General features: G+C 45.9%; 1 protein-coding gene across 3 annotated transcripts in view; it reads right to left on the minus strand.

The window, feature by feature from the left end:
* LOC106651621 (protein roadkill) overlaps nucleotides 1–13023 on the minus strand; it is a 62455-nt gene that overhangs the window by 9976 nt on the left and 39456 nt on the right. Inside the window, exon 1 of one of the 3 annotated variants that reach the window (XM_014370215.2) lies at nucleotides 7315–8484. The exons of the other annotated variants lie outside the window; for them this stretch is intronic. Within the exon in view, the coding sequence (XP_014225701.1) occupies nucleotides 7315–7328 (14 nt within the window). The 5' untranslated portion in view covers nucleotides 7329–8484. Of the gene's footprint in view, nucleotides 1–7314; nucleotides 8485–13023 lie in introns of those variants that run through there. 3 annotated transcript variants of the gene reach the window in all.

Here is a 13023-nt window from a genome sequence, read left to right on the forward strand (position 1 = left end):
TGCGCGCATCATGGGTGTGCGGCAGCTGCCGAGAGCGTCGTAGGTTAACGCGTGACCCCAAACGTTATCTAGAACGAGCGCGCGATTGGAGGCTAACGCGAAATTATTCACAAAAAGCTCTCGACCTTTGTAGACCGAGGCGTGCTGTGCATTGCCGCGCGCGCGCTCTGCAATGTCGAAGTGTGCGATGTATATGACGCGTGTGCAGTGTGTAATATGTTTGCGTTTTCTTGCACTTTGCATTGTGCGCTTGCGATGTTTCGACACTACGCTGCTTTACGGCCTACCTATATAATTCGGCTCTCTCGGCACTTTTTCGAGCTTTCAATAATTCTCGGTAAACACGAGTTCGACGATTGAAGGCTGTACAGCTGCGGCTGGCAGACCTATATTATCGCTCGAAAATCGGCTCATTCCGTAAAACTATTCGTGTCATTTAACCCATAGGCGATAAAAAAGAAACCGAGAACCGAGCCAAGGCTGTTTTTTTATCCTTCTGTGTATATAAGAGGGTTAGGGTTACGCCTGGTGACGAAGGAGAATCGATTTTACCGAGGGATGCACGCAAGTATAGCGGAGTGAAAAACCAAGTCGCCATTGTGTTAGCTTACTGCGCGCTGCTCGCAGCTCGGGATCGAGAACCCAAAAATAATCGACGTCCGATTACTCACTGGCTCGAATTTGGATCTCGGTGTGTGATATAATTTCGAATCGTTATCTGTGTGTATGGGTACACGAGCGTGTGCGAGTCATATAAAGGCGCTGCAAAATTTGGAGCAAGAACTCTCGACTTCAAAACGGGGACGGCTAAACAAGTTGACTGCTCGTTCTGTTTCACGCACACACACACTTGCACATAAGAGCGATCGCATATACATATAGCCGGGCAATTGGGTTCGAACCGTTGCCCACGTACGTACGCGTATATTATACGAGCTCTTAAAATTTATTGTTACGCGTCGAATTATGTTGACAAATATTTCATTCGCCAGCTCGGCCGAGAGGCATACTCGGCTTTTTTCTTCTCATATCTAGATCGACGTCAAATTTATTCAACGATCCAATTAAGCGCGAGCCGGCGCAGATATTTACGCTCTCTCTCTCTCTCTCTCTCTCTCTCTCTCTCTCTCTGCAGCCGTGTGTGCAACGACGCACTCGCAGAAAGACTCGCAGTCGAGAGTCAATTGGCCAATGTAGATTAAAATGATAACGTAAGCTTCGAGAGTAATTAATAGCTTTTGGCCGCCTGTCATGTGCGTGAGCGTGTGTGTATGTGTGCGTGAGTGTATTTTTCATTATATATATCGGCTCTCTGAATCGGTAACTGCGCTCGCAAGAGAGAGAGAGAGAGACCCTCGAACTGCAATAGAAGTTCGCACACGCGCGAGCTCGAAGCTACACGAGAGGCAGTCTTGCAGGAAAGTCAAACGATGCGGACGAGTCAAGGCCTCGGCGCAGCGACTGCTTACGCACACACGGATATTTCAGTCGTTTTTCACGCGATTATGAATTTAATATGCGATTCAAAAACCAAGCGAGCAGCAGCAAAAAGCTTCGGCAAAATGCCGGCTCGCTTACCAAGGTTTCCAGGAACTAAAGGTGATCCCTATTATGCACACGTTTGGAAATGTCGCCAGTCATTCTCCTGTTTTTTCTTCTTCTCCTCCCTCTCTCTCTATCTCTCTTTTTTTTTGTTGTTGTAATAATCTCGATCGTGTGCGCGCACGTGACAGGCCGTGTATATGTATACGCGCGTTGTTGCCGCGCGTCCTTCGCAGCTTCCTGAAACGACGTCGCGAGGGGGAAAAATTCGTTCCGATCGATTGCACCTCACAAGTTCAATGTCGAGAGCTCGCGACTTGCAGTTTTTCACCTCTGCGATTGCTTCTGTTTTATCTGACTATAATAACTCGACTGTTTTCCGGTGCTTCTCCAATTATGCAACTACAATGTAGCAGCAGCAGCAGCAGCAATAGCAGCAAAAAAAAAAGTTGCGTCTCGAGCTTTGCTTTCCATGACGCAAATTATCGCCAAAGCATTTACGCAAGTTACTCGTTTTTCATATTTACACACACACGTATTTTTTAATGCAAAGACACACTCTGTACAAGTCGCTTCCGCGTGGGAACGATATTCATATCGATATTAGAAAACTACGCTCGCAGTCATAATTTCGTGGACTTGTGAATTGACAGCGAGCAAGATATCGGAGCGGAGGAGCTTCGGGCAATTCCGTGCGTCCTCGCTGACCTTAGCTATATACACATAATCAAAGAGAGAAAAGAGAGAAGAAGCAGACGACCTTCTACGCGTTGGCTTTTTAAGCGTGCAGACGTCGGCGGAGTGAGAAGAGGCAGAGAAACGATGATTATATTTATGCGTGGAGGCTTTTGTTGCAAGACCAAAAACTATACTCTAATACGGATTGTTTCTATACACTGCATGCGACTTCGAGAAATTCTTCAATTTTTCGCAACGATGATCGCGACGCGTCGCTATTATACACGTTTCAAGATCGGTATAACTTTTACTCGTTTTCGTTTTTTTTTCTTTCGAGGTGACCTGCGAGACTTGAAATATTCAAGGTTCACTCTCTTTTAGAAATTGTCAGAGTTTGGTAAGAGTGAAAAGCAGTACTTCTTGCTTTCGATTGTTTTTACTTCTGGTAATGATGTTGCAAGTGAATGTCAATAATTCAATAAGCGATACTTCAATAAAGTGCGGATAAAAGCAGCTGAACGCCACATATTTTCTCGCGGGCCAAGAAAATAGCGCTCTTTTGCTTACATCACCCTCGAGGTCGTATTTTTTCTCTCTCTCGAACTACGAACAAAAGTCAATAACGCATACGCGCACGACAAGAGGTAAAATATTAGTATTCAGACTGCAGTGTGGCGTCGACGATAAAAACTCTGCGAGCATAGAAGCACAAGAAATACTCAACTATTATATGTAGAGAGAGACAGAGAGAGAGAAAAGAAGAAGACGGCGACGACGTCGAAGCATATACAAGGCGTGCTACAGCATATAGCCAGTTGGGCAGACTCCGAGGGTCTTAGCCCTGAGCCTCCCATCCAAGGTCGTCCAGTATGCGAGTCGTCCTGGAGGGCACTGGCCCCTACTCGCTCCTAAGCCCGCGACCAAGGTTCCAATGGCTAGAGAACGAGTCTCTGGGAGAGAGAGAAAAAGGAGAAGAGGACAAGCTTCTGCTGTGTGCAAGCCTCTTTACAAAAGGGAAAAAAGTCAAGCGAGGGGAACAAACGCTCGCACTCTCTTTCTCTCTCTCACACACACATACAGGCACAGACACGCACGCACGAATGTTCGCGTTTATACACACACACACACACACACACACACACATATAGTTTGCGGTTTTCAACAAAGAAAGAGTCCTACGTGCAGCAGTCGTTGCCAAGTACGTATAATACATAGCGAAAAAGGGGACTGCAGCAATGGCTGAGCGCAAAAGGGTCTTTTTGTACATTTACACACACACAGACAGACGGACGGACAGACACATAGAGTTAAGCAGAGCCGAGGATATATATAAGTATACGAACATTTGGGCTCTATTACGATGATTCATCGACCAACGATTCGCTCGTTTTTTCTCTTTCGCAGCCGAGCCGCTGATACAATTTGCCTCGAAAAACCGATGAGCGAACGATGTTTATGCGAGAGAACGGACGCGTGCAGCCGAATTGATATTTGACGTTGCTGCTCGTTTTCCTTTTATATTCATTTATTACAATCACTTCCGAACTTGAGCGATGCATTTTAATGATAGCTTGGGCCATAGATAGAAGATTCTGCGCCAGATACCGCGTGAAAAACATGTCGTTTAACTCGACGGCCTTCGGCTCCTATTGCCGGGTATATATACGACGTCGATTTTATTCCCAGACTGTATTGCAAGGATGAAATCTCATCTGCGCACAATAGAAGATTGCACGAACATCAATTCGAGAGGAATAGCGAACGTTTTGAGTTGCAGGTACTAAGAGACTCTCCTCTGTAAATGCTGGGTGTGTGTATGTGCGTGTGTATATATATGTACGTTATGTGGTCAGTACACGTGAAATTGCTTCGAAATCGATATTCAGCAGCAGCAGCAGCAGCAGCTAGAAAAGAAGGAAATGGCTTCGAAACATCGCGCGGACAATTGTACAAGAAAATCGACATACACACATACGTACATGCACATCAGAAAAAGAGAGAGAGAGAAAGAGAGGAGAGGAACGGCGTCGTAAAGGCTCAGCTGCAAAGGAAATAAAACATATAGTTATAATGCCCCGGTGTGGATTGAAGGTAGAACAACGAGAGATATCGGATCTTCGAGGGAGCCGGAGCAGCACGGGCCAGGCATTACGATCGCACGCACTACTGCAGCTTTTATATCCGAGCGCCTCTCTCTCTTTCGCTATCCGGCTCTTTTTTCCCTATAATACTTGTATGTGTAGCGAGACACAATATGTGCGTGCGTGTAAATGTGAGCGATATGGCAATGACAGGGTATGCACACGAGCTCGCGTCGTTCAAGGGAGAAAGAGGAGAGAGCCGAGCCGAGCAGCCCTGATAATGTGCGCGTGTACGTTTATATATACCCTTGAAGCGTTGAAGGTTGTTGCCGCCACCGCCGCCGCCGTAGCCGTAGTCGTTCCGCCCGAGGGCTGACCGACCTCACCTTCTGGCTTCTTTATTCTCTCTCTTTCTCTATTTTTCTCTCTTTCCACGCCATATCTCTGACTTCCTTTTCAAACGCATCGTTGTATGTGCGCGAGTAATAATTCATAGTCATTTCGTATTGTTTATAACGCCACTTTTATTAATTCAAGTAGCCGAGCCCGATTGAGTTACGGTTGCTACGATACGCGTTGGCTTGTGACATTATATAAATTCAGTACGTATACTGCCGCGGTGCAGTAACAGCGCAGCAGCAAAGAGGCAAACGTCGGATTAATTAATATTGCTCCAAAGATCGTGTATATGCACGCGCCTCGTGCAGCTGCGCATATGTGCACATTTATTGCGAAAACACGAGCCCGCACGTACGGATATTCCGATATTTTGCGTAGCACATGCAGCAGGTGGTCCTCGTCTCGCTTTTTTTTCCTCCTTGATGCATCGTCGATAGTCCTCGATGAAGAAGAAAAGGAGAGAGAGCTCGAGAAGAAGAAAGTCCCGCAGCATCGGACGCTCGTGTCCAATAACGTGCGCACACATGACATACAGGGCACATGGGCATGGACCCACATTTACATCATGGAAAACGAAGTTGTAATGCGCGCATAAGCATCAACGTGATCCTACAGTCACGCTGACGACAATCAAAGCTATGTAATGCGTTTCACGCTCGACGAAACGTGAATCGTCCTCTCTCTCGAGTCTGCATCGAGAGAGACGATATAATTTTAAACGTTTTCAAGTAGGTTTATATTTTGAGTTTCCAGCATGAAGCATGATATTTCCTCAAAGTACCTTTCTAAGCTGCTGATTAATGTAATAAGGAAATCTATTAATGTTTTAACAGATGTGAGCACTTGTAACATTGGCTCCTTAAATCTTGAAACATGCTGCTCTTATCCTAATTCAATAAGCTACTGCTCAATTAGTTACAAAAATGGAGTCGTAAAAAATCCAAAGAACATGGCTGCATTTGAGCTGGGTAATTGATAACCGACACGGATCAGTCGACGATGACAGCGCGTACGAATTACACGCCGCACTGATATGTATGTACAGTGTACACACACATACATGCACACGTATGGAGTAGTCGCATTGCGCGCCGCGCGTGTATTTTCACATTTCTTTCATGACCACGACACGATTACCGCATTTTTTCGTTTCAATGTCGCGCGTACATAGTACACACATACACGCGCGCGTCGCGTTATAGCTCGAGCTGCAGCAGAGAACCGTTTTTTTCTCTCGCAACGCAACTGCAGTACGCTCGAATAAACACACATACACATACGTATGATCCATCATTTGATTTATTGTGCACACCGAGTGCAATTATTAATGAGCATAAGTAAGTGAGCTGCAGCTCTTGATCGGCGACGAATAGCTCCTTTGTGCTGAAAAGTACCACTGATAAGACAGCCAATCGTAATATATCCACCGCGTAATTGTTCAAGTACGACAAAAGGTCGCGAGCGGCCATCTCGCGAGCGAAAATTGACCGCACATCTCGACAACTAAAAATAATGCACGAGCTTTTCAACCGGAGATATAGGCTCCGCATAGAGAGTGTGTGGACACTGGAGTCGTAAGCCGGAGTGGCCAATCGCTGTCTTTTGACAATCAATCTCGCTTTCTCTCTCTGCGGTGCGATGCAGCGTTCGCGGCAAAAACATATGACTGCAACAAGTCGATACACACACGCGTGCATCCAAGACAATAAATTTTTTTCTTATCTTATCACTCTGTTGGCTTTCCGAGAGCGAACTTTTCGATGAACCTTTTCTCAAAGTCGGTATGCACACAACAGTGAGTGTGTGCCTCGATACAAAGAAATAATTGCCTCGCATTAGTTTTCGAGTAAATTATGCGACAGCAACTGCAACAGCGCGTGTTTTCTCCGCGATAGAGCGCGAGAGAGGGAGAGAGAAAAACGTCCTCTCGAGATAAGTTCGCCGATGCAAAAAAAAAGAAGAATACTCGCGGCAGAATTTTTTCTTCATTTTCTGCCACGGTCGTGTCGAAATTCAATCGCGAGAAGCGGATAATATTCTGCGCTGTCACTCGAATTAACCTCAAAGCAGCATGCAAACATTGTGATATTCGAATGGAGCGTACAAAACTGCAGCAGCGAGTGTCCGTGCGCAGTAAGTAAGTAGGCAGAGCGCAGACAAAATGAGATCGTGGAATGCACACACACATGCATGCATGTATGTATCGCTGCCGCTCGCGCGAGAGAGACTCGTGCGTCAAAGTATAACGCGATACATAGCTGGGCTCGTTTTTTTGTTTACTCATCAAAAACTTTCTACCGATCTCGATTCGAAAATCATTTTTCAATTAGATAAAAAAAATTGTCATTTGGGAGGCTCGTATCAATAAATGATTCGAGGTCAAAGTCGTAATGCACGTATATTTAGTGGAAAAATTAATGACCACGCACGAGCGTACACATTCATGCACACACACACAGGCGCGCGCAAACTTATACACATAGGTGAACCAGACGAGCGTCAGCGGTTATCATAATAACTTTTTTTTATCGCTCGGATAAAAAAAGAAATAAAGGAAAAAAGGATTGATGTGGTGTTGGTGTGGTTGTGGGTCGATTGTAGTTAAGACACGTACCGAGCTAACGCCATTCTGTCATGGGACAAAGCAAGCGGCGCAGGAGGTTGAGCTGAAGCTAGAGTATCCAGATTTGCGATGGATACTGCCGCAGCGTGCAGATCTGCAGCCGCTGGCGACAACGACAGACCCAATGATGAAACAATGATGAGCACCGATTCGGAGTCGGTGATCTTGGCGTTTTTTTTGTTTTGTTTTTTTTTTGTTTTGCTTGCTTTTTGTTTTATTGTTTCAACAACGCGGTGCTGCACTTGATATTAAAACCACTTCTGCAGCTGATGAAACTTTAATACACAGTCGCTTTATTATACGTTTTATGGTTATTATTATTATTATTATTATTATGTATTTTTAACGATAAACTTTGAGCGAGCGCAGGGATCGGAGAGCTGACGAGGCAAGAGCCTGACGTTTACGTCGTATACGTCAGAAAAGAACTTTTGTCACTCTTTATTATTCATTTGATTCACTCGCGCGACGCCGCTGATTACAATTTATTAATTAATCGGTTTTATTTTGTAATTAGAAAATTGCTTGTCGTTTTAACACAAATTTACACACCTGCTGACACCACTCATGGGTAATCTTAAAACACCCCAAGACATTGGAGGCAGATTTTGATTTTGTCTCGCACACATTTAATATTTTTTTGCGACGATGAAGTTATCGCAACGTAGAAAAATGAAAAGGCACTGGGCGCGGCAAAGCACACCACCACGTTAAAACTTTTTTTTCACAGTTAAAACACAAAAAAAAAACGATTTGCACTACGTGTTCCTCGGCTTTGTTGTAAGCTAATTATTGTAGTCGAGCACGATCAGCCACGATCCACTAAGGTTCACAAGGTTGCGAGAGCAGAGCAGCGGTTGCATATATCGATCGACGCACTGTTATCTATACGTACAAAAACACAGTTTTTTATTTTGTTATTTCTCTTGCAAAAGATCACTGAGTTTAGCACTGAGAGAAGGACAGACGACGGGACAGATCTAGCAGTAGTCGAAGCGCAGAGCAACAACAATAGCAGATATCAGAGACGCATACATAGAGGTGCCAAGAAGCGAGTGAAAGAGGGAGAAAAAAAGCTCGAGCAGAGCTTTGTGAACCGCAGCGAGCGAGATCCGGAAGTCTCGCTCCTCGGTCGGGCACGCACGCCTGGCAGCTGTAGCAAGTAGCCTCAGACTGACGTATTTGGCGCTAGCTACGCGTCGCCAGTCTGCACACATCCCCTCTATTCCCCGCCCGTGACAGCAGCAGCGCGAGTTGGCTGCCCCCACCGTTGGCAATAACGACGCCGCCGTCGCCGCCGCCGCCACATTCGCCTCGGTTCGCATGTGCACTCACACACGCAGAGGGCCGTGCTTTACTTTACAGCAGCTGCACATTCGCAGAGCCATATCTTGCACGCATGCGCCGCCGCCGCTGCTGCTGCTGCGCGAAAATCGAGATAGATAGATTGCTCCGTATAGCGGAGAGAGAGAGAGCGAGGCCTCAGGCCGTCCTCTTTGCTCTCAGCGCGCGGTGTAACGCGAGAGCCTAGCCGGTGCTGCAGTGCACTCGCGGGCGCACCGGCCTCAATGTGTATATTGCACTGCTGCATGTGCAGCAGCTTATGCACTCGACGGCAGCGGCGGCGGCGGCGGCCTCGTGGCTTGGGCTTTCCGCGTGCCGTAAATGCGCAAGTGCACGCCATGCAGCTAGCTGCAGCGGATAATGTATCCTTTGCTGCACTACTCGTGCCTATATGCCGGCGAGAGTATAGATATGCGCTGGCAGCAGGGAGCACGGCAGAGCTCCTCCTCCCCTCCCCCTTCGTCCCTCCCGCTCGCCTCGATTCGCTCCTTTCGGCTGGAAGCCCTCGTTTATTCGAGGATTTCGTGTTTATAAGCGCCAGCCACTTCCAAACGTAATATTAATGGGGGGAAAAACTGTCAAAATCATCAGGTGCAGCTGTGCGCCATTTAGATAAATAAGCTCGCGTCTCTTCCTCTCTTTCTCTTTCTCTCCCTCTTTATCGATCGTTCAATTAAACCTTAATTAAGGATAAAAGCCCGTGGATCCTCGCGGGAGTTGGCAATCGAGATTTTATGTATATGTATGTATATAGATAGGAGCAGAAGAGGCCGCGGAGCAACAATGAGTGCGCGCAGCCATGCTCTCGAGAATCGAGACTCGTGGGTGAGGCAACGCCACCGCCACTGCGGCCGAGCCTACATAGTGCCTGTATAGCGCAGCGCACAAGACAAGCTCTTTCTCCTCGGCAGCGGCGCGTTTTCGGGGTCATATATTATTGGAAGCATGACGGATGTTACACAAAAGCCAGCTTCGAGCGGCTTTCGAGCGGAGCCGTATGGAGCGAGGGAGAGAGAGAGAAAGAGCCACGAGCTTGATAATACGTATAAATTCTTGGTTTTTGGAAGAGTCAACTTATCTAGTCGCTAGTCCCTAGCAGCCGGATAGGACGAGTGCAGGTCGGCGCTCTCTCGTGTCGCCTGCACCACATTCAAGCCTATCGTCGTATCTCTGCTTGCCAACGCGATGATTGTTACAGATATATGTACGTAAGAACATATACATCGCGAGTGACCTCGTAGCCGCCTATACCGATCCCGTCTGCTCCGCGAGCTTCTCTCGCGCATAGCCCACTTTCTTTTTACGTTCCTCTCTCTCTCTCTCTCTCTCTCTCTCTCTCTCTCTCTCTCTGTATAAACAATTATATTGAATCGGCTTTTTAGGCCATACGTCAAAAAATCATTGTCGCACAGCTTGCGCATCGGCCTTCGTGCTTTTAGCCGAGGGAAAATTTATCCTCGTTGCGCGCACGGGGCAACTTTCTGAGACTTTCGGAAAAGCGTACGCTAGACTCGGGCGGCAAGTACAAAAATGCGGCTATCTTCTAATTTCTAATTTATAAACCAACTTTACAATAATCGCAGAGCAACTTCTAACTAGATCACAGGTGCAATTAATTCGTTTGTTTGTTCCTTTTTTTGCATCGATTTTTATTTTAAGTTCATTTATAAAATTTTCTACTCGCGCCCACAAAGCTTAGGTAGCAAGTAGACTTGATACAGTTGATACAGGTCACGTAACTTTCTCGCACCCGCGAGGCACTGCCGCCGAGTCTCTCGACTGAATTAATTTGCCTGTCTGCCTCTGCCTCATGCCTCTTGGTTTGCGCGAATATGCCCTCTCTATGTGTCTGTATGTATAATAATACCATAAGTATATCTGTGTTTGTTACGTCAGTTCTCTCTTTCTCTCTGTGAGAGAATTCGCCACCGCAGCCGTATGTACACAGGCTTTTCTATCTCTTGTCATCTCTTTATCTTGCCATCCCAGCGAATTATTCCTCGCTAGAGTTTGTGAAAATGCCGTCGAATTTTCAATGAATTTGACATTGGATTTTTTCAAATTTTTTCTCGCGTCGTCCTGTGCACCGAAGCAAAAGGACTCTAAAGAAGAAAAAGTGGAGCGTCCGGAGAATGAAGCCCGGAGCTTACGTTTACTTTATAGGCACAAAGGTACCTATACGCAGCTGTGCTATACACTGAGACGAAAGAGAGCAAGAGAGAAACGACCCGTAAAAAGTCCGTATATAGCTCTCTAAAAACGTTTCTCAGCACCTTTCTTGCCACTGCCTCTCGGCATAGCTGTCCCAATAATACACTCTTATACATTTTTTTCTCCTTGCTCCGCTTCTTCTTACCTTTTTTTCCCTCTCGTCTTTCACGTCCGCGTCATTTTCTTTCTTTTCATCCTGAATTTCTCGTTCATTGTCGCCGTGCGCGCAAAGTTTTTTTACGCCCTGGCGTATAATATATACTTTATGTTGATCCGCGATACACCAGAGATTATGTATTTTCAACAAACATTCAGCTCTCCTCGTAACGTCAAATTAATATTCGATACTCGCTGCTGCTGCTTCTGATGCTGCTGCACCGGGTTACACAAAAGACGCACACGGCTGTAATGATGATTAATTTTTTTTTCGCGTGCTCCTCATCATTAGCGAGTGTTAATTAAAAGATTTTGCGAGTTGGAAATTCGAACAAAAGTAGACTCTCGAGGCATCGCCTGCGCTCACCTCTTCAACAGCTTGCTACTTGCATCAAAGATTCGTTACGAGTATTGTTGTATATATTAAATAATGCGCACCGTTGCAGATGTTATAACCCTCTGTTTATGCGAGCTGCTGCCGCTGTCGCACGAGGGGGGGGAGTCGGGGGGAAATTCAAGAGCTCCGGTATCAAGGGGGTGAATCCGTTTAAAGAGCTGCGCACGCCAAGTTTGACGTTAAAAGTGAACTTCCCAGTGAAATTATTCACGAGGAGTTCCTCGCTGAGCCTGGGTCCAACAAATATGTGACAAAGCGGGGACAAACTAAGTGACTCTTGAATTAGATAAGTTCAATGAACTTATATTTGTTCGACGAAGTACGTATGTTGTCATTCCGTATAATCGTGTTAAAGTTTCTATTTCCGTACAATCGAAGTAGTTTCTTTTTTCGAACTTACGAAATCAATCGATAAGGTAGCTTTCATTTAGATAAGTACCAACTTATATTCAAAATAATTCATTGTTCACCAATTAACTATCTAAAATATTGAGTTCAAGTTGTTTTTAATCGTATTGATATGCGTTATGACAAACGACAATGACCTATACCGAAAAACTTTCAAAATAAAAAATAAATGAAAAAATAATAAAAACTACGATGCGCGGTATTGTGATTTTTCTCGTTTTTTCGATGCAACGTCAATTTTTATTTTATTTTTTAGTGTATAACAAATACGTTTGAAAAAGAAAAAGCGTCTAATTCGACACCCAAGCAGACAGAAAAGCTCGATGGCGATGTATTCTTCCTCGGCCCGACTGTGAGTCTGTCTGCGTGCGTGTTTATATGCACGGAAAGTACATAAATCTCTCAGGTGAACCTCAACCTACGCAACACAACGGCTGAATGAATGTGTGTATGTGTGTGCCATACAGCGAAACTTTCTCCCGGTCCGTATAGCTGCAGCAACGAAAAGGGTTTCGAGCTGCCCTCATATACAAAATTCGTGAAAGCGTATCACCGTCGTCGTCGTCGCGTCGCCCGCATTTCTGGCGCTCTCGCGCAAAATTGATGCATACAATCGAGATACGTTTGCTTTAAATACTTTTAATTCATCCGGCCGGGCGAGTAGTGCACGCACGAGAGCGAGACACGACGATGAAAATTCAATGCGATTATTATCAATAACGAGAAATCGCGCATATATGTATGCGATATATAAGCGCACACAGGCTGGGCAATTGAAAAATAAGTGATTTCAACACGCGCGCGGCGCGGGTCGCGAATGATTTATCCGCGGAGTGAAGAAATTGGAAAGTTTCACGATCTGCTACCCGCTCGCTTAGCGCTGCCTGCGAGAATCGAGGCCGTGAACCGCGCTCGCAAGCGGCGTTCGAAAGAGAGAGGAAAGACTGCGAGACTGCTGGCCTGTGCTGTGCTGGGCTACCAAGCCGGGCTTTCCTCGAGCCCAGCGAGTCGTCCAGGTGGGCTTTTCCGATAATTTGCACCCCGAAAATTTTGGCAAGTCTCAGTTGTCGCTGATTTTTTAAAAGAGCCGAGTGAAAAGTGTCGGAGGTTGCGAGTCGACTCTTGAAAAATGAATGGCCGAGATACTCTAGTTAGAGCTTGTAAGGTAGAACGTGCACAGCAGC

Source organism: Trichogramma pretiosum, unplaced genomic scaffold (genome assembly GCF_000599845.2).
Source record: "Trichogramma pretiosum strain Unisexual culture from Peru unplaced genomic scaffold, Tpre_2.0 scaffold68, whole genome shotgun sequence".
Lineage (NCBI taxonomy): Eukaryota > Metazoa > Arthropoda > Insecta > Hymenoptera > Trichogrammatidae > Trichogramma > Trichogramma pretiosum.